The sequence below is a fragment of the Schistocerca serialis genome, chromosome 1 (genome assembly GCF_023864345.2).
Source record: "Schistocerca serialis cubense isolate TAMUIC-IGC-003099 chromosome 1, iqSchSeri2.2, whole genome shotgun sequence".
Lineage (NCBI taxonomy): Eukaryota > Metazoa > Arthropoda > Insecta > Orthoptera > Acrididae > Schistocerca > Schistocerca serialis.
Genome location: NC_064638.1, coordinates 385,633,986 through 385,657,943, shown reverse-complemented (window position 1 = coordinate 385,657,943; position 23,958 = coordinate 385,633,986). Strand labels below are relative to the sequence as shown.

The 23,958-nt window shown below is 38.3% G+C and overlaps 1 protein-coding gene across 4 annotated transcripts in view; it reads left to right on the top strand.

Moving 5' to 3' along the window:
* The window catches only part of LOC126470994 (exportin-7), a 244,019-nt gene that overhangs the window by 97,466 nt on the left and 122,595 nt on the right, over positions 1-23,958 (top strand). For all 4 annotated transcript variants that reach the window (XM_050099047.1, XM_050099056.1, XM_050099063.1 and 1 more), the window contains exons 7-10: positions 3,894-4,040; positions 5,573-5,745; positions 15,908-16,101; positions 21,803-21,908. In XM_050099047.1, coding sequence (XP_049955004.1) covers positions 3,894-4,040; positions 5,573-5,745; positions 15,908-16,101; positions 21,803-21,908 — 620 coding nt within the window. The remainder of the gene's footprint in view (positions 1-3,893; positions 4,041-5,572; positions 5,746-15,907; positions 16,102-21,802; positions 21,909-23,958) is intronic.

The window sequence follows — 23,958 nt, the reverse complement described above, 5'->3', positions numbered from 1 at the left end:
TCCACAATGGTAGACAAAAATTTTTCATTTTTTTCCCAACTTAACAGACTTGAGCATGCTTACTGACAACTCATTAATGTGTTCAGTATGGGGTGTGACCACCACTGGCAGCTATACAGGCCTGGCATCAATGATGCATGCTGCGAATGATGTCTTCAATCTCACATTGCAGCAGTAATCCCCATTCTTCCTGCTGAGCTGCTCGCAAGTCTTGGAGAGTGGCTGGTGAATGCTGATGTGATGTAACCCATGTCCCTAGTGCATCCCAGGCATGCTCTGTGGGACTCAAAGTGGGACAGCAAGCAGGCCACACCATTTGTGCAGTACCTTCCGTTCCCAAGAAAACGTCAAGCACCTGTGCTGTATCAGATTGAGTATTATTGTCCATTCATCCATCAGTATGAAGTATGGGCCCACAGCAACTCACAACAACTGCACATAAGGTCCCAAGATCTTCTCACAATACCTGACACCAGTCAACCTTGCCAATTCATCTGTACAATTCCATGAAGAGGTGTTTGTGTGGTCAACATAATCCTTCCCACACAATTAGGGATTGTCCTCCATATCACTCTCTTCCCACAACGTTCGGGTCCTAAAATCATGTTCCACATTCCCCCACATGTGAATCCGAGACTCACTCTCCAAACCAATTTGGAACTCATCTGTGAGAAGAACATTAGTCCACTGTTCGGCCATGCAAGTGGCATGTTGACAACTCCACTCTAGACGTTTCAGAGGTACACACATACAGCTGGTCTCTGACAATAAAGGCCACTCTGCAGAAGCCATCTGTACACCATATGCCTCGATACAGCACATCCAGTGAATGGTGCTACGTCAGATGCCAGTTGCCATGCAGTTCCAAGACGGTACCATCATGCCCTTACAGCCAAATAATGGTCCTCTCTTTCTGATGTCACATGTAGTCAGCCCTGACCTGGTCTTCAGGATACAGTTTCTGTCTTCATAAACTGTCACCACATCAGAGAAACAACAGAATGATTCACATTAAGCCATTGGACCACATCAGGTAGTGACTGTCTTGCTTCCATTCTTCCTATAGCCCTCCACTGCAGAGAGTCTGGTAGGCATCTTCTCTGTGCCATACTCCACCATCTGTGGGGGTGTACACAGCGACTATGGATGTGGGACTATCCGGAAACCACTATGCCATTTGATGGGTGCCCAGACATCATTGTTGGCATGGTTGTCTGTTGACCAGAATGCCATCTTCGATGCGGAACAGGATTGTACGGGTATCTTTCGACAATTTGTACAACTATATTGGTAGTTAGACACAGGATGGGGAAATAGCAGATTGTTGCTTTACTTTCGGGCACCAATGTATGTACCTTTGCCACTGCACATCACATAAAACTATAATTATCAGTCCTATGATTACTACAATTATGCACAAGGAAGTCTGGATAAAGTGCATGTGAGGCAATGATTTGTGGTTCACATACACAAAAACCATATGATATGTCCTCCTTGACACCATGGCACTTTTTAAGGAGGATTCAGAGATAATCTCATCTATTGGATGTTCACACAGAAAGAACAGGACTCCTCCCAAGTCTTCCTTCGTCTCTTGCTGTCAAGCAATACTGGTATCAGCTGTTCAATCAAGCATGTACCTGTAATTATTCACCTACAAAACCACAGGATCATGTTGTACATTTAGAAAGATAATGCACATGTGCACTCTTTAAAATTGTGTAAGAATAGTCTGAGGCCTCTTGGTCGGCATTTTTTTTTTAAGGAAAAAAGAAATTTAAGGGAACACACCTAACACCAACTGCTCTTGTTGAAATGGGCAGTAGCCCTATGACTTCCCATGGGACTGTGACCTAGAAATCAGCTTCCTCTCATACTTGCAAATGTAATTAATCTGGGCCTATCACTTGACCATTGTGGTTATGATGAATCTGCTAATAGAAATTAAGGACAGGGAGGTAGATTTCAAAGACAGTCTCAAAGAAACAATATTGAACAAAATCTTCAGATGCAAGTACTGGAATCTCACTTAATTAATGTGATGGTACTGAAATAAGTGAGACAGAGTACATAAAACTTTTCAACATGTACAAATTATTCGATGTGAAGTTGCTGCTCAGCCATTAAGAGAAAGTCACATGTAATACAATCTGACAATATAATGAAAATGATAGTTGCTATTCACCATCTAGTGGAGGTGGTGAGTCACAAGTAGGTACTTGAGATGCCGAGTCACTGATAGGCACAACAAAAATCAGAAAATTAGCTTTTACACACACACACACACACACACACACACACAAGAGTGGGCGCGTGCGCACCAGTGCAACTCGCACACGACCACTGTCTCTGACTGCCGAGGCCAAAGTTAATTTTCTGACAATCTTTTTGTTGTGCCTATCTGTGACTCAGTATCTCCTCTATTTGCTGAGTAGCAACTATCCATTTCATAATATTGTTCAATGTGTTTAAGTTGTGACCTTTTAAAGTTTTGTATATTATATATGCATTGAATGTGTTTTTGTACATTCAGTGTGTCTTATTATCCACAATAATACAGTTTTTAGCTGAAACTGGCCAAGAGAAGTCCATTAAATGCAAGTTTTATTAACATTTTCAGTCTTGGCAGAAAATGAAATATTTGAAAATCTTTATTGTACGTTACAAGTGTAGTATATATACGTTGTATAGTACTTAAATGGGATGTGCAGTGCCATTATTTTTTTGCTTCATTATATTCATTGGTTCATCATAAGAAACATGATAGCATGAATAGTTTTTGTGATTTTTAAGTTGCAGTTTCATCATTGTGAACTTGTTTGGTTTTCTGGTAGGATGAAGTAATACAGTTTTTGCTTGAAATGGTATACTTTATTGTCACATATTTGCAATGTTCTCTGCTGTACTACAGAACAATGCAACTCTCTGTTGAAGTGTTGTAATGTGTTACTTCTTTCCAATTCAGTATGGACTTTAGACAGCTTACAAGTACAGTTATATACGGTGATTTGGTAAAAGCATATGAGACTTCTTATAGCTGCCAGAATTTTTACCATATTTAACATAAAGCCACTTAAGCATGGGACTACATATCAATAAGAAGTTTATGTACCAAATAATAGAGGGCCTAAACACGTGTAAAAAGTGACAAAAGAGTTAGCTTTTGGCGAGAGGAAAGAGTATTCCCTATCATAGCACTGCAAGACTAGCATCTCCAGGAGAAAAAATACAGTGGGGAATTTAGCATTATTCCTGTTTCAGGGTGTAGAATTTGGCATTATTCCTGTTTCAGGGTGTAGAATTTGGAAGGTATTGGGGGAAGCCATGAGAAGTTGATACTCTGATTCCATCCTAACGCAGATTTGGATTGGGTGTTAGTAGAGAACTGTCTGTGAAATGTGAAGACATACTCTTAAAGTCCCAGCCCAGCACATAGTTTTATCGCACATAATAAATCTTTTCTTTATATTGCATCTGCAAAAACACAAAGATAGAAGACAGCTATCATCTGCTAGTTGTGGGCAATCTGCATCTAAAGTAAAGATATAAATATAAATGTCTTCTATGCCCTTTAAAAACATTTTGTTAATTATGCCCTATTGACTGTTAATTGACATTGATTGTTTCAGTAATATGAAAAGGTTTTATAAATACTGCTGCCAGTCTCAAAATTTGACTGCTTAAATTATTTAATTATCAACACGTTTTAAAGTTAGTCGTCTATTTCTGTGACTCTTTTGAACTTTTTAGCCTTTGTTCACAAACATCTAAAGGTAAGTTGAAGCATAATATCACAGACAAATCAATTTGTTTGTGACTGGTAGCAGTATTTGTAAAATATTTTCGTATTGTTAATGGTGGATGATACAAAAAATGCTTTTCTCTTTCTAAAGGGATTGAGTGATCCAAGCAATTATCATGAATTCTGTCGTCTGCTGGCACGACTGAAATCTAATTACCAGCTTGGTGAATTAGTCATGGTAGACAATTATCAAGAAGCTATTCAGCTCATAGCAAAATTTACTGTTCAGAGCTTGCAGGTAAGACTGTACGACAAGTGTACCATAAATAATATATTAATAATTATTGCCTGTTCAGTAATGAGGTTCACTATTTTAACTATTCAGGTAATAGAAATTCCACATTTCACATGTGTGTTCTGCCCTCAGAAGAAATACTTCACTCACCTCTTTTTTAACCTCTGCAGTTCGTTCTGAACTGTGACCTCTTCAACAGTTACCTGCAAATTATCATGATCTGGTGTAGGAGCTTACTATTCCCTGCAGATCATTTTCTGCAGTTCCTCCACAACGCCATCTGGTTCTTGGTCAACCCTATCTTCTTTGACTCCCTAGATTTCCATTTAATGTTGTTCTTCAGTTCCATATCATTCATCTGTGCCACAGGCCCCTCCCATGTTAATCTGGCTGATTTCACTATTCCTCTAATAGATTTACAGCTCATGATTGTACTACCTCTCCATCTTACTCTTTCACAGGTTGGGTCAATGATTCTTCAGAGTATGTTTCTCTGAAAGGGATCTAGCATTGGAATATCTTTTGATGTCAGTGGCCAATTTTCTGAGGTATATGTAAACACAGGTGTTTAAAAAATGGTTAGTTTGATGATATGAGTTAAAGTCCTAAAGAATATAGTTTTTTACTGCAAAATAGGCTCTGTTGGCTGCTGTTAATCTCACTTTAATTTCATAAGGGATGCCATTTGAGTGAATGACTGTTGACCCAGATATTTAAACTACTTATCTCTCTAAAAAGGTGTAAGTGCTCAGTGTTAATGAGGATTGCTTCTTCTCCTTGTGTGCTTTCCCAGCAGCCATCTATTTTTTTCTGTTTGTTGATATTCATTCCCATATTCTTGCTGGCCTGATCAAGTGTAATGAATGACTCCTCCATTGTCAAGTTCTTGCACCTATATCCATGCCATCAGCATAAATGAGTATCTTCACTGGTTTATAAAATATCATTCCCTGCTCAAGAGATTTGCATGTCATGACCTTCTCCAAGGTATCATTAAAATGAAGACACAGCAGTGCATCTCTGTGCTTTACACTATCTTGTGTATCTATTTGATCAGACACCATTGCTCATGTTTTTATACTACTCTGTACCTCATTCATTCATTCCTTCATTCATTCATTCATTCCTTGTCATTCTCACAAGCTCTAATAATGCTCAATCCTCACTTTAGTTGTTTTTTGTCAACATATACTAAGGCTGCTGAGTAGAAAACATACCATAACAGTTTTACCAACAAGTGTTGGTGAAACAATCTTTATGATTTTCACATTGCTTCTTTTTAGATAGTTTATCAGTCTTTTGTTATTTGTTATCTGTATTTTATTTCATAATGTTACAAAAAATAATTTTTGACTGGTGTGTGTGTGTGTGTGTGCGTGTGCGTGTGCGTGTGTGTGTGCGTGTGCGTGTGCGTGTGCGTGTGCCCGCATGTGTGTGTGTGCGTGTGTATTTCTGTCATATTTAATTGATTATTTTAGGTTACTACTTTCATAAAGGTTTTCACAATATTTTTCTGTTTTCTGCTTACTTTTCAGATGTGGCAATTTGCTCCAAATAGTGTCCACTACCTTCTAAGCTTGTGGCAGCGAATGGTTGCTTCTGTACCATATGTGAAGGCTACAGAACCCCATATGCTAGAAACATACACACCGGAAGTGACAAATGCATACATTACATCCAGACTTGAATCAGTTGCTGTTGTTGTAAGGTAACAACTGTTACTTATTAATAATGAAATAAACACTAATGGGTTGGAGGGAATGTGTTTTTATCAGCTACTGAAATGACATATCTGGTGAAATGAAAAATGTATGAATGAAGTTGAATTCCTACCACATTAAATTTTAAAAAGATTCTTTTGTGAGGGTAAAGGGAAAGGTAAGAGACAGGTTAAAGAAAAGGAAAGTTAGGTTGTTGAAATGAAAAGAAAAAAAAAAAAATCACTCAAAATCCTTGTCCAGGAAATGTGGGTGTTTAATAATAACAAAGAACTAAGAGCCAAGTGTGAAATGTCAGATGACTGTTAATAATGAGCTTTGAAATATCGATTTTTGTTGCAGTTGTTTAAGAGATACGTTTATTTCCTGTGTCTAGTACATCCCTCATCTATTTCAATTTAGTTAAAAGTGCACAGTTCGAATGCTCCTTCTTGATGCTATGTGGCGCAAATTCCTGCAGCTTGTCCTTTGAAATAACCAATAGTCTCCCTCACTGACAGTAGACATCACAGAACAACCAGAATAGCCTGTTTCTGGTGCAATGGCAACATGAGATAATGACTGAAAGAGGGAAATCATTTGTACAAATCTAGTGCCTTCTTCATGTTTGCTCAACATTTTGACAAGTTTTTGCAGGTTCAGGGGACATATTGCAGTCAAAAAACTGAGTCTCATTCTCTCAATTGCCATTAATGGAATAAGAATCCCAGTCAGAAAATGCCCTTTTTTTTGTATACAAGGACTTGGAAGAGCAGTTGAACGAAATGGACAGTGTCTTGAAAGGAGGATATAAGATGAACATCAACAAAAGCAAAACGAGGATAATGGAATGTAGTCAAATTAAGTCGGGTGATGCTGAGGGAATTAGATTAGGAAATGAGACACTTAAGGTAGTAAAGGAGTTTTGCTATTTAGGGAGTAAAATAACTGATGATGGTCGAAATAGAGAGGATATAAAATGTATACTGGCAATGGCAAGGAAAGCGTTTCTCAAGAAGAGAAATTTGTTAACATCGAGTTTAGATTTAAGTGTCAGGAAGTCGTTTCTGAAAGTATTTGTATGGAGTGTAGCCATGTATGGAAGTGAAACATGGACGATAAATAGTTTGGACAAGAAGAGAATAGAAGCTTTCGAAATGGGGTGCTACAGAAGAATGCTGAAGATAAGGTGGGTAGATCACGTAACTAATGAGGAGGTATTGAATAGGATTGGGGAGAAGAGAAGTTTGTGGCACAACTTGACTAGAAGAAGGGATCGGTTGGTAGGACATGTTTTGAGGCATCAAGGGATCACAAATTTAGCATTGGAGGGCACCGTGGAGGGTAAAAATCGTAGAGGGAGACCAAGAGATGAATACACTAAGCAGATTCAGAAGGATCTAGGTTGCAGTAGGTACTGGGAGATGAAGAATCTTGCACAGGATAGAGTAGCATGGAGAGCTGCATCAAACCAGTCTCAGGACTGAAGACCACAACAACAACACTAGGGGCATCTGGAAATTACTAACAATCACATTGTTTTACAAGTACCACTCAAACTACAGTGACCTCTCTTATAGGACAATGAACTGATCCTAGTACTGTTAACATTGTGGATAGTGAAAGGACAGTACTTGTCTTTTGTGAAGTAGAGAAAACTATGGAAGGGGACTTTCATGGAAAGAGATGGATCACATGCTTTTTGTGGAAGTAAGGAGCTGAGACAACAGATTTTATAAATGTTTAACTGCTGTGTATGGTCAAGAAGCTCCTGTTTATTGGGCAGATCATTGGCAGCAGTGGAATAATGAGCAAAGTTGGAATCACTACAGTTTATTGTTATGCCACTTTCACCGGATCTCACTCTCTCTCATTGCTTTATTTGAGTACATGAATGCTGCACTGTAGAGTAACAGATTCAGCAAGAATGAAGAACTGCAGGCAGCTGAGCGTGAGCATGTGTGTAGTACCCACAAACATTGGCTCTGTGACATTGTAATGAAGTTGCCAGGAAGGCTGTAGTGATGTATTGACATCGGTGGGGATTATATTGACAGATGCCAGGTGCATTGATTGATGTTCATTAATAAATCATGTCCAAAACAACTGTTGTAAATCATTTCCAAAAACCCTTTGTATATATTGCTCACACCACATAGAATAGCTATTTGCTATTTATCATATAAATTATTCTGTTAGCTTTGTAATTACAATGAATTGTCAGGATATCGCTGACGTATTTCGGATCAAGTCTGTCTCATCTGTCTGATATCAAATTCCCTCCCAGCTGTAGTTATTTTCGCTAGCCATCTTTGGGGCTGGAAAACACTGAATTAGATAGGTTGGGAGAGAGACTACTATTACATTTCCACTTCTCGAGCAGATCACCACCACCACCACCACCACAATCTTTTCAGATTAAATATAAATCTACCTCATTAGTAGACTCTAGTATGACGTGGCCTGCAATGTAGTCACTGTGGAGATGGAGATGACATTTTATTCATTTGTCAGGGTGGCTGGTGTCCTCTCCACAGCCTTAAATAAATATTTACAGATATCAGAATGACAGAGTAGGATATATTACTGTCACATTATCATTTTGTTGTAGCTTATATGGGTCTTAAAGTTCATGACAACTTCAACACACATCATTTAAGTCTCATCTGCATCAGAAATGGACATCATTTTTAATAATTGGAAGGGCGCCCAAATACATGTTGCTGTTCTGTGCAGCCTCAAAGAAAACTGGGTGTACAGTTACTTAAAAATACCTCTGTATCATGAGACCTTGCTTTACAATCAGTTCTCAGCATACGCACCCATAACTAAATAGACTGACTATGATGATAATTCTCATCATGGAACATTTTTATTGTATCTTCGAATGGCTCTAAAAGTGCCAGGAGTTCTTTTGCATCATCATTGTCGCAGCCGGTAACTTTTCAGGCACACCTTTTTCTGCAAGCATTTCCAAGATTTTTTCGTGCTGTGTACTATAGACTGTAGTGTTCTAAACAAGCCGTAAGATTTTTTCATGCTGTGTACTATAGACTGTAGTGTTCTAAACAAGCCGTTCCACCAAGTCTCCATTTCTTGCTTCAGGCTGATCTGTATTGAATTCACCTAATCAGTTTTCTCTGTGAAGTGGACAGAGTTGTCGGCAGCATTATTCATGGACTACACCGTTGCAACCTCATTTTTTGAAGTAAACATTGTGAAAAAAAGTATGTCAGGACTGTGTTCAAAATACGTGCAATGCATGTAAATGCTGAAAGGACTACAATACCTTGCATATATTAGTACCTCAGGTAATAACAAATACAATCTTACTAAGATGCTGGAGATGTGCTCTTAAGTTAAATGTTTCCTCAGTATAGTTTTTAATAAATTCCACAGATTTTTTCTGCTCGGAAATGTGAGTTGTTGCCATATTTTGTAGTGTCTAAACTTGATAAACAACGTGTGCAGTAATAGATACATAACGTCTTTCTTGACATGTATTGTTTCACATATTCATTATACATACACATGCATTCTAGCCTGCGATCTGTGGAATGCTGGACATCATATGCTACCTTGTTTGATCGGCTTCTTTTCAGTGTGTCATGCTAATGTCATAGCATATGATAATAGTCATTTTGGAGGTGGAGAGCAACTGCACTCTACTTTCTTCACACTCGTTTCAGCATCCCATGCTCAAATGACCCAACCATCTTCTCTAGTATCCCAATCACTGCTCAGTCACTTGTGGCAGGATCAAGGCCACTTCTGAACTGGCATTTACAAGCTCCTGACAAAGAGTGAAATCTTTACCTGATATTGATGTAAATGGACGAAGATATCTGGCGCATGTTCCTATGCACTTTTTAGCTATCATAGATTTCACTGAAATTGGTAATGCTTCAGAACTTACACTTTATCATGTTCTGCAGATATGTGCAACGGACGTTTGGTGATGGAGGCTCTGTAAGGCAGGAGAGCAGAGTGCCTGCCACAGTACATCTTGCTGACATGAATCCCATCTTTATTAATTACTAATGAAAATCCCTCCCAAATGCTGCTATAAACACCATCTTTCACACTCAAGATATATTCTTTCATTTCAAGTTAGGTTTCACATTCGCCTTCATCTCAAGGTGACACGCCTTGATCCTGCCGCAAGTGACTGAGCAGTGTTTGGGATACTAGAGAAGATGGTCGGGTCATTTGAGCATGGGATGCTGAAACAAGTGTGAAGAAAGTAGAGAGCAGTTGCTCTCCACCTCCAAAATGACTTTATTATCATATGGCAGATTTTTGTGGAATTACATGTACCAAATAATTTGAGTGAGTTAAATGGACAGAGACCTCTGGTGGTTAGTCCGTGAGATTTCTGTGATGCTCGGCACAACAATTTGAAAAAAACCAAGTGCTCTGTCGATATTGGCCCAAAGAGAGGGAAGGGTTCACATTCCACCAGTAACAGTCATGTTGAGTGTCTCCTGCAAGCGTGGTGTTACTAGAGTACATATATTTCACAGAATGCAGGACCCTATATTAAGCAAAATTTTGATGATTCTAGTAGCATAAATTGAAGAAAGGCTTAGAACACCAGTTGATATCTAAATGAGGCAATACTTCCAAAATTCTGTATGAAAAGCCAAGAAATTAAAACAAAGAGAAGAAAGCACAGAAAGATGGGAAGCTAGGAATTGTCTGATTGGACAGAGAAAAGCTTTCTCAGAGGAAGCATTTTCTTAATTTAGGTGAATAGTCTCCTCTGAAGGACACTGTAGATAATGAGTACTTCCTTGAATAGTACAAATAAATGAAATTTCTTAGCAATGTAAGTCTTCCTGACATGTAAAGCATTAGCCACACCATCTTTCTTGCAGTGGAGAATTACTCTAGAACAGGCTGTTCAAGTTCGTATGCCCACTCGGGAGCATGCAGGCAAGCTCAGGCATAGATGGACAGGAGTGGGCAAATAACCGGTGCACAGGCAGTCTTGCTGCCAGGCTGTAGCTTACGCAGTCATACTCAAGTGGCCGATCTCAGTTGTTCACAGGTGCCCTCGCCCAATGGGATAGCATTGGAAAAGCCTGCTCTAGAGTAGTAGTACAATCTGTAGAGCTATAATGTGACACTTTTCATTCAGACAATACAAAAATAAAAACTGATTTGATGTGCTGTTGATGACAGAACCTGAAAATACCTTGAATTAGTAGAATAAAAGAATTGGAGGTGATGGAATGAGTAAGTGAGCAGAGAACTATACCAGGGTTGCCACAGGTTCTGGAAATCACGGAATTTCAAATGTGTCTGTGAAATCAGGGAAATTTGAAAAAAAATAAAAAACTGGAAAAATCTAGTTTTTGTCTCAGTAGATGAAAGGGTTCAAAAATATAAAAATATGGCATTTCATTATTTTGATCACTATTTTTTATTTTCTATGACCGGTTTCAGGCTAGCTGCCCATCTTCAGATCATATATTGCAGTTACAGAGTAACCTGTCACTACAGAACTATCAGTTCTCTGTTATGATGGTTTTATGACAGGTAACCATTAGTTCTGCAGTGACAAGTTACTCTGTAACTGCAAAATATGATCTGAAGATGGGCAGCTAGCCTGAAACCGGTCATAGAAAATAAAAAATAGCAATCAAAACACGAAAGTGCCGTATTTTTATTTAATGAACGATTACGGAAATCCCATTAAGACAATCGTGTCTACTTTTGATAAAAATGAAAGGGTTTGTTTACTGAGATGTCATGCATAATCACTGGTTGGGTGCAGCTGAGCACATGCACTGCTTCTCTACTCCCTCATTACTACTTCATCTCCCCTTCCTACCACTCCCCTCAGCTTGCAGTCAGTGCTGTCGCCACTAGCCTTGAAGCTGCAGACGAGAGCAGGGAGGTGTGAGGAGTGGTTTGTTTGGATCTGGTTCTTAGAAACTGTAGATGCAGCGGCCAGAGGTGGCGGTCATGTGTGTGTGTGTTGTGTCTGAGTGATTGTGTGAATGTATGTGCACTCTCACTTTCTGACAAAGGCTATGGCCAAACATTTAGTTGCAAGAATGTGTGTGTCTTTTTCTATGCTCCTGTCTGCAGCTCAGTGATCATTTTTATGGTGAGTTGCTACCTGTCGTCATTGTTATTGATTATCAGAGTATTTGCACAAGTTATCTGTTGCATGGATTGATCACAATGGTCCTATTTCATCAACATGGTGTCTGTGAGTCCTGAATAGCTGGCCACACTAGTGAATTTCCACAACAGTTGAAAACTGCAGGCCATTTCTGCAGGTATCTCTAATGAAACGGGCCTGCTGATGTGAAGCCCTTCCTTTCCCTCTAACGTGTGTGTCCTGCACATCACATCTAGTCTCACCAACCTGCCCGCAGGCCGGGTCTGTTTGTGTGTGGCGTAATGCAGTGGATTTTTGTGGTTTATCCATGGTCAGGTGAATACTAGGTTATAAATACAAAAATCAAATAGGGATAATGCAGGAGTAGGTTTAATAATGAATAAAAAGAATAGGCGTGCAGATAAACTACTACGAACAGCGTAGTAAATGCATTATTGTAACTAAGATAGACACGAAGCCCACGCCCTCCATAGTAGTAAAAGTCTATATGCCAACTAGCTCTGCAGGTGATGAAGAGATTGAAGAAATGTATGATGCAATAAAAGAAATTATTCAGATAGTTACGGGGGATGAAAATTTAATAGTCATGGGGAACTGGAATTGAGAAGTATGGAAGGAAGAGGAGGAATAGTAGTAGGTGAATATGGACTGGGGGTAAGGAGTGAAAGAGGAAGCCACCTGGAAGAATTTGGCACAGAGCATAAGCTAATCATAGATAACACTTGGTTTAAGAATCATGAAAGAAGGTTGTATATGTGGAAGAGGCCTGGAGACACTGGATGATTTCAGATAGATTATATAATGGTAACAGTGAGATTTGGGAACCGGGTTTTAAATTGTAAGACAGATGTGGACTCTGACCACAATTTATTGGTTATGAACTGTAGATTAAAACTGAAGAAACTGCAAAAAGGTAAGAATTTAAGGAGATGGGACCTGGATAAACTGAAAGAACCAGAGGCTGTAGAGTGTTTCAGAAAGAGCATTAGGGAACGATTGACTGGAACAGGAGAAAGAAATACAGTAGAAGAAGAATGGGTAGCTCTGAGAGATGAAATAGTGAAGGCAGCAGAGAATCAAGTAGGTAAAAAGATGAGGGCTAGTAGAAATCCTTGGATAACAGAAGAGATATTGAATTTAATTGATGAAAGGAGAAAATATAAAAAAATGATCCCAAAGAAAGCAGGTGTTGACAGGTGTGTAAATTACCGAATTATCAGTTTAATAAGTCATGGCTGCAAAATACTAACACAAATTTTTTACAGACAAATAGAAAAACTGGTAGAAACTGACCTCGGGGACGGTCAGTTTGGATTCCGTAGAAATGTTGGAACGTACGAGCCAATACTGACCATATGACTTTTCTTAGAAGATTGATTAAGGAAAGTCAAACCTACTTTTCTAGCATTTGTAGACTTAGAGAAATGTTTTGACAATGTTGACTGGAATATTCTCTTTCAAATTCTGAAGGTCCCAGGGTAAAATACGGGAGCGAAATGTTATTTACAATTTGTACAGAAACCAGACTGCACTCATGAGTCGAGGTGCATGAAAGGGAAGCGGTGGTTGAGATGGGAGTAAGACAGGGTTGTAGCTATCCCCGATGTTGTTCAGTCTGCATATTGAGCAAGCAGTAAAGGAAACGAAAGACAAATTTGGAGTAGGAATTAAAATCCTTGGAGAAGAAATAAAAACTTTGAGGTTTGCTGATGACATTTAATTCTGTCAGAGACATCAAAGGATCTGGAAGAGCAGTTAAACGGAATGGACAGTGTCTTGAAAGGAGGATATAAGATGAACATCGGCAAAAGCAAAATGAGGACAATGGAATGTAACTGGATTAAATGAGGTAATGCTGAGGGAATTAGATTAGGAAATGACACACCTGAGTAGATGAGTTTTGCTCTTTGGGGAGCAAAATAACTGATAATGGTTGAAGTAGAGCGGATATAAAATGTAGACTGGCTATGGCAAGGAAAGCATTTCTGAAGAAGAGAAATTTGTTTACATCGAGGATAGATTTAAGCGTGGGGAAGTCTTTTCTGAAATTATTTGTATGGAGTGTAGCCATGTATGGAAGTGAAACATGAACGATAAATAGTTTAGACAAGAAGAGAATAGAAGCTTTCAAACTCTGGTGCTACAGAAGAATGCTGAAGATTAGATGGGTTGATCACATAACTAATGAGGAGGTACTGAATAGAATTGGGAAGAAGAGGAATTTGTGCCACAACCTGACTAAAAGAAGGAATTGGTTTGTAGGACACATTCTGATGCATCAAGGGATCACCAATTTAGTATTGGAGGGCATAAATCGTAGAGGTTGACGAAGAGATGAATACACTAAGCAGGTTCAGAAGGATATAGGTTGCAGTAGTTACTTGGAGATGAAGAAGCTTGCACAGGATAGAGTAGCATGGAGAGCTGCATAAAACCAGTCTGTGGCCTGAAGACCATGACAACAACAACAACAACAACAACAACATCCATGGACCCAGGAATGCAGTTCACTCAGCAGGCCAGAAGCCAGAGGCCAGAGGTGATGGATTTCAGAAATTGTGACTGTCTCGTCGCAAGTACATTGCAAGGTGTGGCGTTTTATAGACAATTTATTTATTTTAGTACATTGTGGCATTTCGAACATAGTTTATATATTAGACACGATGGACAGTAAGAAGAGGAAAACTGTGGCAATCGCTGGCGGTTTGCACGCTATGTGCTCAAATATTTCTCGAAAGAAAAATCATATAATACCTATAAAATAATAGATGTAACATTGTTCGTAATAACCAACAGTAATGAACATAGCAGAACCAACATTTTATTGGCAGTAACCTATATTATTGGTTTACACAACTCTTCTCCACCTTACCCACTTCTTTCAAGAGGCCTATTTTTTTTCTGAGGTTCTTTCTGAAATGGGTGAAGTTATTTTGAATCTGTCTTGCGACTCCAAGGAAATGCACATTTTTGTCACCAAATGTGTACTGTTTTATTGAAATAAAATAACATAAATTGTCTTAATGAAACACAGTGGTCTTAATGAAACACACATACCATTTGGCTTGCTTTCTCCATCTAAAAACAGTTCATTACAAAAGATGTTGCTGTTAGTACTTTAGATTTTTGCTCACATTAGGAGTCGCTGTCTACTTGCAAGTTTTATTTAAATATTTCCTTGTTTGGCACTATTATTTCTTGTATAGTAGCTACAAAGTACTTACTCTTGAGATCACCCAAATCAGGGTATTTCACTTGGGGACACTCGTGGCAACCATGTATACTAATAAAATCGAGATAATGAGCAGTTGTATTTTTGATGATTGTATGACACGGTGTCAATCGACACAGTGCAGCTGTTGTTAACTTAAGAAAAGATTAAATTGCAAATTATTATTACATAAAAATATCAGTTGTTACTATCTGGAATGAATGCATTTGTGTCATCACAAGTTAACTGTAGAGACACTATGCAATCAGACCTGTTTGGTAGTTTGAGGCACATTCATTTGACGTTTTCACTGAAATATGCACTAGCTCAAACTTTAGTTTACCCCCCTCTTTGTGTGTGACTTCTTCACTGGAGCATTAGAAACATGGAGATAGCATCTGCAGAAAAATAGCATATTGTTTGTGGTGGAAGATGTTCTTGTTAAAGACTCGTGTCATTGGATTGTTGCAAGTGAAGATATGTAACAGTAGCATTCTTCCACAAAATATTTACAGTATAGTATTCCTCTGTTTATTGTTTGTTAATCTTAGCCTGAGGTATGTGCGAACAAAATTAATGACTTGCCTTGTTTTTCTTGTGCTTGCAGACAGTTCTTTAAGCATTATACTGAAACAGAATTGAATTAAGCTATCTCCTACTTACAATGCTACTACATATGGTGGAGTTACATTGGATGTTTCTAAACACTGAATAGCAGTTATAAGTCGTCATAAAATTGTTCAAAATCATAATATCGAAAATCTTTATTTTAATGTGTGAGCTTTTAACTATTGTGATTCAATTTGCTGTTGATTTTTGTGTCTTGTAGAGATGGCTTGGAAGACCCTCTTGATGATCTGGGTATGGTACAGCAGCAGTTGGAGCAACTGTCAGTTATTGGACGCTGTGAGTACCAGAAGACATGCACACTATTAGTTCAACTGTTTGATCAGGCAGCTGGAGCCTACCAGGAGTTAATGTCAAATCCAAATTCACAGCAGATTGACATTACCATACAGGAAGGTATGGTTACATCCACATAAATGTGCTGTCTTAATACATGCTCTTTCTCTGTGAAACTTTTAAACTATTTCCATGTTTGGTGTATAATAGTCATTTTGTTACAATTGTGAGAGAGAGAGACAATTATGAAAGAGACTATTGAAATCGTTTTTCACATGAGAGTAACCTTTTGAAGTAATTACTGAAGAAGCATTTTTAATACATCACTATCAGAAGCAGTTCAAATAACACAAGAAATTTAGGGCCATGTGCACCTAATCATAGGCTTTTTTATTATTGCTTCTCAATGAGGTTATGGAATTTTTCCCTTTGTTAATATTGTAATGGAATATCCTCTAGAGAGGGCGTAAATAACAGGAGTAGTAAAGGTAAAAACTTAACTGTATACTTGAGGCAGTGTGTTGCCAATAGGCACATGAACAAGATTGAAAATGTTGTGAAGCTCTTGACATGATTCATCCAAGTTGACTATAGAACACAAATACATGCGCCCCCCCTGCCTCTCTCCCTCCCCCTCTCTCCCTCCCCCCTCTCTCCCTCCCCCTCTCTCCCTCCCCCTCTCTCCCTCCCCCTCTCTCCCTCCCCCTCTCTCCCTCCCCCTCTCTCCCTCCCCCCTCTCTCCCTTCCCCCTCTCTCCCTCCCCACTCTCTCTCCCTCCCCACTCTCTCTCCCTCCCCACTCTCTCTCCCTCCCCACTCTCTCTCCCTCCCCACTCTCTCTCCCTCCCCACTCTCTCTCCCTCCCCACTCTCTCTCCCTCCCCCCTCTCTCTCGCTCCCCCCCTCTCTCGCTCCCCCCTCTCTCCCCCCCTCTCCCTCCCTCCCCCCTCTCTCTCCCTCCCCCCTCTCTCTCCCTCCCCCTCTCTCTCCCTCCCCCCTCTCTCTCCTTCCCCCCTCTCTCTCCCTCCCCCCTCTCTCTCCCTCCCCCCTCTCTCTCCCTCCCCCCTCTCTCTCCCTCTCCCCTCTATCTCCCTCTCCCTCCTCTGTCTCCCTCCTCCCTCCTCTGTCTCCCTCCTCCGTCTCTCCCTCTCCCTCCCTCCCTCCCTCCCTCCCTCCCTCCCATTACCATTGTCTTCATACCTTCATCACCACCCTATTAATCTAATTATCCCATAGTTTCCTATCCACAGTCTTCCACTTACTCTGCTCTGTTTCTATGTTGTGTTCCCTTGCAGCCTCTCCCTCCTGGCTACTGGTCACATTTCCCTCCCTCTCCATTTCCTTCTTCCTCCCAACCCTCAACTTAACACTGTCCGTCAGCTATGAGGCTTGCTGATGGCTAATTGCCTCACCTGCACAGTGAGTGGTTATCTTCATTTCTTACATTATTTTTATTGTAACGAAGACTTTCCAGTAACAGTTTATAAGTAGCACTTTTTGCATTGGTTTGGCACCAATGAAACTAAAATCCTTTCCATATTTTCCTTCATATTATGAATTGGACAGATATTTTACTACTGGTAATTTATTGGGTCATATACATTTCCGTTTATCATATTTTGTATATAAAATGATTCCAAGAAAGTTAAGTATGGTTGTCCAGATAGTGATGGAAGAAGGCATTTGTTTCCCTGTGTTCAGTGAAAGGTACTGTCTTTTCAGAATGTTAAACAAAGCAGATTCCCGTTACTTTATGATAATTTGCTTTGGGCTTGATTTCCTTTATCCATTTTGTTATTCATCATTGATGACATAATATTTATTTGTTCATTGTTTGTATATTTTTATTGCCAATGAAGAATACAATTACATGTATGTGAAGATTGCATAAGGAATGTCAGGATATAAATACATACAAAAATAGGCAATTAAATGATGACAAAATTATAAATAGGTTTATTTAGAATTTATGGCCATAATATTCCTTCAGAGCATAAAAACAGTTTTGAATTAACAAATTCTTGGCAGAGCCCTTAAATTTTTTCAGCTCCAATCGCTTTATTGAGTGTGGTGGTTTGCTGAACAGCTTAACTGATGTTGTCCTAAAACTGCTTTTGGTTTTGGAATAAAAAGTTTCTTTTTTTATACCATTACATTGCCTTGTGTTATGGCTTTGTACATTGGAATGTACAGTAAAATTTGATAAGTTTTTCTTGACATATAAAAGACAGTGATAAATACACACACACATGTTAATGTCATAACACTAAGCGTGACGAATAAATTTCTACAGTGCCTTTTAGGTGAGACTTTGCAGATCAGTCTCACTGCTTTTTTGTGCTATAAAGAGGCATTTGGAGTAACAGTTGTTGCTCCATGAGATAGCTGCTTAGGTCAGATGGGAATGCATATAGGCATAGTATGCAGAAAGCAGGGTTGCCTCATCTACTGTCTTTTGCAACTTTCTAATCACAAAAAGAGAGTTGGAAATTTTTGACATCAAATAATTAGTATGTGGCTGCAGCTGAGATTATAATGTAACATGGTGCCAAGGAACCTAATGAGTAGCTTTGCATTCTCTAAGGTTCTATTCTCGTAAGAAATATTTAATTTTTGCATTTTTTCTATATTCGTAGACAGTTTATTGGTGCTGCACCAGTCAGAGGGTATATCTGTTTTGAGTAAGGCAGTGTCATCAGTGTTGTTGTTGAGAGAACTGGATGCCATACTAAAACACACATCATCTGCATATAAATAGCCCTTTGAAAAATCATTTCTTATATTGCTTGGAGGGTTGTTCATATATAATATGAACAGAAGGGTGCCCAAGACTGACCCTTGGAATAACTTGTTGAAGACAAGAGGTCAATTTTTATGGGATAAGTATGACTTGATAATTTCAGCAGCAGGGTCAGAAAAACCTACAGTTTTTAGTTTAGCAGTAGAGTATTGTGAGAAAGAGTGTCAGAGGCCTTTGTTAAACCAAAAAAACTTTGTGCTTACATTAAATTTTCCTTTCTTTGCCTCAAGACAATTAGCTATGTAGTTCATAACATCATCACTAGTTCATAAATTTTTCCTAAATCCAAATTGACTAATAGAGAGTAGTTGATTATTTTCAAAAAAATTATTATTTGATCACACATTAACTTTTCAGTTACCTTAGAGAAAACAAATACAAGTGAAACTGGCCTGTAGTTGCTAGCCAAATTGTTGTCACCTTTTTTGTGGATTAGAATTACTTTGATGATGATCAGTTTTTCTGGAAAACAGCCCTCATCAAAACACTTATTAATTACAAAGGACTTTTGCTATACCACAATGTGCTCCTAAAATAGTGGGAACACCTCGAATTTATTTTATGAGCATAACATGATGTCATGGGAGCAACGACATATACGACGTAATCTGCTACTAAAAAATCATCCATAAAATACTTGAAAAAAGCCTAAGGCCAAAATTGTATGATCGTACAGGAAATAAAGAGAATGGCAGCTGAAGGCTTCAAGAAATCTTTCAAAAACTTCATTGCAGCTGCGGATCCTATCACATTGAAAATTATGCAACTCTTAAGTTTCAATATCTTGAAATTAATATTGTAGATGTCAAATGGATCACTGTAACTAAGTGAAAGAATGGATGTATACACATCTTCAACTGAATCATGCTCAAAATGAAAAATATTTTGTTATATTTTTCATTTTATAGGCCATACCTAAATAATAGTTTGGTTCATATTTGCTATTGGGTATTTTATTTGCAACATTGGTTACACTATTTACAAAATGATTATTAAAAGTATTTGCACTGATCTTGGCTATAGTCGCAGAATATTTCCTACCTGGCACTGAATTGACATTAGTTATCTTCCATATTTGTGTAGGGTTATTAATAGCTTGTGCGAACAGTTTGCAATTATATTCTACTTTAGATTTTCTGATGTCCATTCTGTATTTGAGTTTTAGTTGTTTATACCTTGTTCAGGCAAGTGGACAAGAGGAGTTCCTTGCTATGGATTAGTATTTGAGGCACTGGTCTTTAAGTTTTTGTAATTATGGCTGTACCACCTTTTCATCTTTTTACTAACTGATGCCCTAGCTGTTGTAACTGTTTTGTTCCTTAGTGATAAGCCTAAATTTAATGCCCACAAGTAATGCTGTTCTGCCATATACACATAGCCAGTTTATTTGCACGAGATAGCCTAAAAATACAGATATATTGTAGCCACTAATACTTCACTGAGTCTTATTCAACATAGATAACTTGGAATTATTGCTAATAACTGTTTCTATACTTAAATTCATAATGAATGCGTAGTGATCAGAATAAAGTGTGTCAGTAATGTTTGTATAATATTTTGAAGGATGAGAGTAGTAATAATAGTAGCTATTTATACAAGTTCCACCATTTCATATGGCCAGGCCTAGTGATAATATTTTTGAGCATACTATGCACACCATAGCTATTTATTAGGCTGTTTAGTTCTAAATTATCCGAATTACTCAGGTTGAAATCAGTATTAAAATCTGCCATTGTAATTACATTCTCTTTCATTGAGAATACCATATTTAATAGTGTTCAAATCCTTCAAGAAATTTTTTCTTAATGTCTAAAATTGGGGTTCTGTAAATACAAATAATTTCCATTTTATAAGGTACAACATAGCAGAAAGATACTTCAAAAATTTATTCAAAAGCTAAATTTTTTGTAATAGGCAATGGTTCTAAAACTATAGTCACAGAGCCATCTCACTTTTTATTTGTGCGGCAAAAATGAGATGCTAGTTTAAAATTTGGGATACAAGCTAAATTAATGAGATCAGACTTCATCCAGTGTTCAGCTATGCCAGTAATATCTAAGTTCTTTATGAAGCCAGTACGTACAGAATATCAAATTTATCTATTAACCCTTGAATGTTAAGAAACAGGACAGTCACAGTAAAAACTTGCTGTACAAAAATTCAGCAATGACACAATGCTACAGTAACCTCAGCACATGTTTATTTGAATGGCACCCACAGTCATTGTCCTTGTTGGTGCAAATGTCGCACCATACAACCTGTATCACTAGCACCATTAATTTAGGTGCATGTTACACATTTAAAACTGTGTATATGTTCATGTAACGTAGCACTCAACTTACATGCTGTGATCACACAATGGTTAATGTGGGCATGACACTGCAGGCTGTGCTGCTACAAAAAACTGCAGACCCAAGCTCAGTGGGGAAAAATGCTCTCCCATTGTGTCTTAAATTATTAGCGCATTTAAAGCAAGTCTTAAATAATTGTTGATGTCCATGTTGTAACAAATAAAAAAATAAGTAGACTAGTGCAGATTGTAAGGTAACAAGTTTTTTCAATCACTTTTCACTGATTTCAGTTTTTTTGTTTTTAAATTCCATTTTATCTGCTTGAAATCAAGTTCCATTTGGAAAATAAGTATTATGCTATGCAGTGTGGTTTCAGTTGCCTGTTCAGTTGCCTGAGACTGCAGTCGTGTGTGTGTGTGTGTGTGTGTGTGTGTGTGTGTGTGTGTGTGTGTGTGTGTGTGCGCGCGTGTGTGCGCGTGTGCGTGTGTGTGCGTCCGTCCGTCCGTCCTCTATTGTTGACGAAGGGTTTAATGGCTGAATGCTTTAATTGTGAGAGTCTTTTTGTTGCGCCTATCTGCAACTCAGCATCTCTGCTGTATGATGAATAGCAAGTTTCCTTTTCATAATATTGTTATATTCCATCCTGTATTTTCCATTGCTTGATATTATGCTATTACTTATATGCAAAACTGTGCTGTTAATTTTGTGGAGTAAATAAATTGTCTATTACAGGAAGGCTTACGTGGTTAGTATACATCATAGGTTCAGCGATAGGAGGAAGAGTTTCATTCAATAGTAATGAAGAACATGATGCAATGGATGGAGAACTAGTCTGCAGGTATTTAACTGATCCACATTGCTTTTCAGTGATAAAAATTTGTACTTGTTTAAGTCAGCAGCTCTTCCTTATTCCATTCAAATAAGAGGCATTCCAGTCTTATTCATTATGTCATTAAAAACAACTTAATATTCAAAAGAGTTTTATCTTAACAGCAGTGTGTACACCATATTTAAGTTTTGTGGTGCATTAAATGTGTGTGGAACGCTGGAATTGGAGGAGATATTCACTTTGCTGATATTTGTCTGCCAGTCGCAGAAGCAAGCTTCTTAGTCTCCCACATAGCTTCTTGTCCCATGGTTTCATCAAGGTAGAATGCAGCCTACCCAATTTACCTGCATAGATGTTGAATGTAGCCGTTGCCACAGCTGAAAACTGGCTGAAAAATTTGTGCTGAAAGTATGCTATTGTCAGTAATGTAGTACGCACCAAAACTTGAAGTTCAAACAGCTTAGTACCACATCAGTATTGTCATAAATACTTTTTATGCCCAGTTCAGGCCTCATTACTTCAATTTGGTATAGATAAATTGGTAGCTGTGTACTACACTCAGTATATTTTATACAGTGGTTGTAGTGAGAGTGCAGTAACCTAGTGCCAACACCATAGTTTACTGTGCAAATGTGGCAAAAAAATTGATCAAAAGAAGTCATGTAATAAATTGCTATATACAATGATAACACAATTTAGAAGGATATCACTCTGTTCTTCAACCTGCATAGATGCATTAACGTCAGTTAGAAGTACCTAGTAAGACTTTGTTCTCACTGTACAACATAGTCATGATAGGTCATTGTTAAAGTTCAAAACAGACATGTAAAAGTTCACATTAAAAGTAATTATCAAAAGTTGTCACTGAATTATTGAGTAATAAGTGTCTGGGCATGAAACACCTCACGAACGAGGTACAATTATCATTGTTTAACGTATCCTCAGAATCGACTGATGTACATTTTCCATGTTGGGGACATGGGTGTTACTCCATTACAGTCTTGGCACACATTGAATCTTTAGTGGTAGAGGTGGGTCCTATAACGAGTGGTGTAAGAATAAACTTTTATTTTGAAAACTACATAGTGTTGTAAAAAGTTTTAACTGTTTTGGATGAAATACCAATAGAATTGTGGATTACAGAAACCGTTCCTGATTATAGATTTAGAAAGATAAATAGACACTGTTTTTCTTCTGCAATGTAATGAGTAAATGAGAGGTCATTTACTTGAATAAATGGGATATTGAAAATTATATTACTTTATATAAAATTGTTAATTAATAATGCAATTAATTAGTGCTGTATGTAACATTATTCTGAAAAATTTGGGCAGCAGAAGTACGTAATCAAAGTCCAGAGTCTTACAGTAATTACTATAGAATTTACATTGATGTGTGTCAGCCCCTCAGAATCTCAAATTCAATTAACATGGAAGATAAATAATTAATTGCAGGGAAAATAAAATGTTACCTTAAAGTTGAAACATTGTAGTATACACGGTGTGAGTCAAAAGTTTCAAGACTTAACTCAGAACTAGAAATTTATTGGACATTTAAGTACAGTAGACTGAAATTCTTCAAAATATCATCCTTCAGCATCAACTCAGCACTGCCAGCGCGTCTTCCACTGTTCGTAGCCCTTCTGGAAGTCCTCAGGCGTCATGCTGTCAAGGGCTCTTGTCGAAGCCTGATGGAGTCACATCACTTCCCTTTTAGGCTTGTCTTGATATGGGGGAAGAGGAAAAAGTCACTTGGAGCCAAGTCGGGGCTGTAGAGTGGCTGCGGCAGTGTTGTCACATTGAACTTGACCAAAACTTCGGCGGCAGCACGCGACTTGTGTGGTGGAGAATTCAATTGCCCTTGATCACCGGGTGGACGCAGTGAACTCGATCCCTCAAGCAGCGGAGCACTCACACTAAGACGACAGCCATTGTTTAACAGTTCCCACACACTCTCCACATTTTGATCCGTTTGGCTTGATGATGGCCTCCCAGACCAGTCGTTGTCTTCAACATTCCCACAGCTATCTTTGAAATGTTTGTGCCACATGAAAACCACT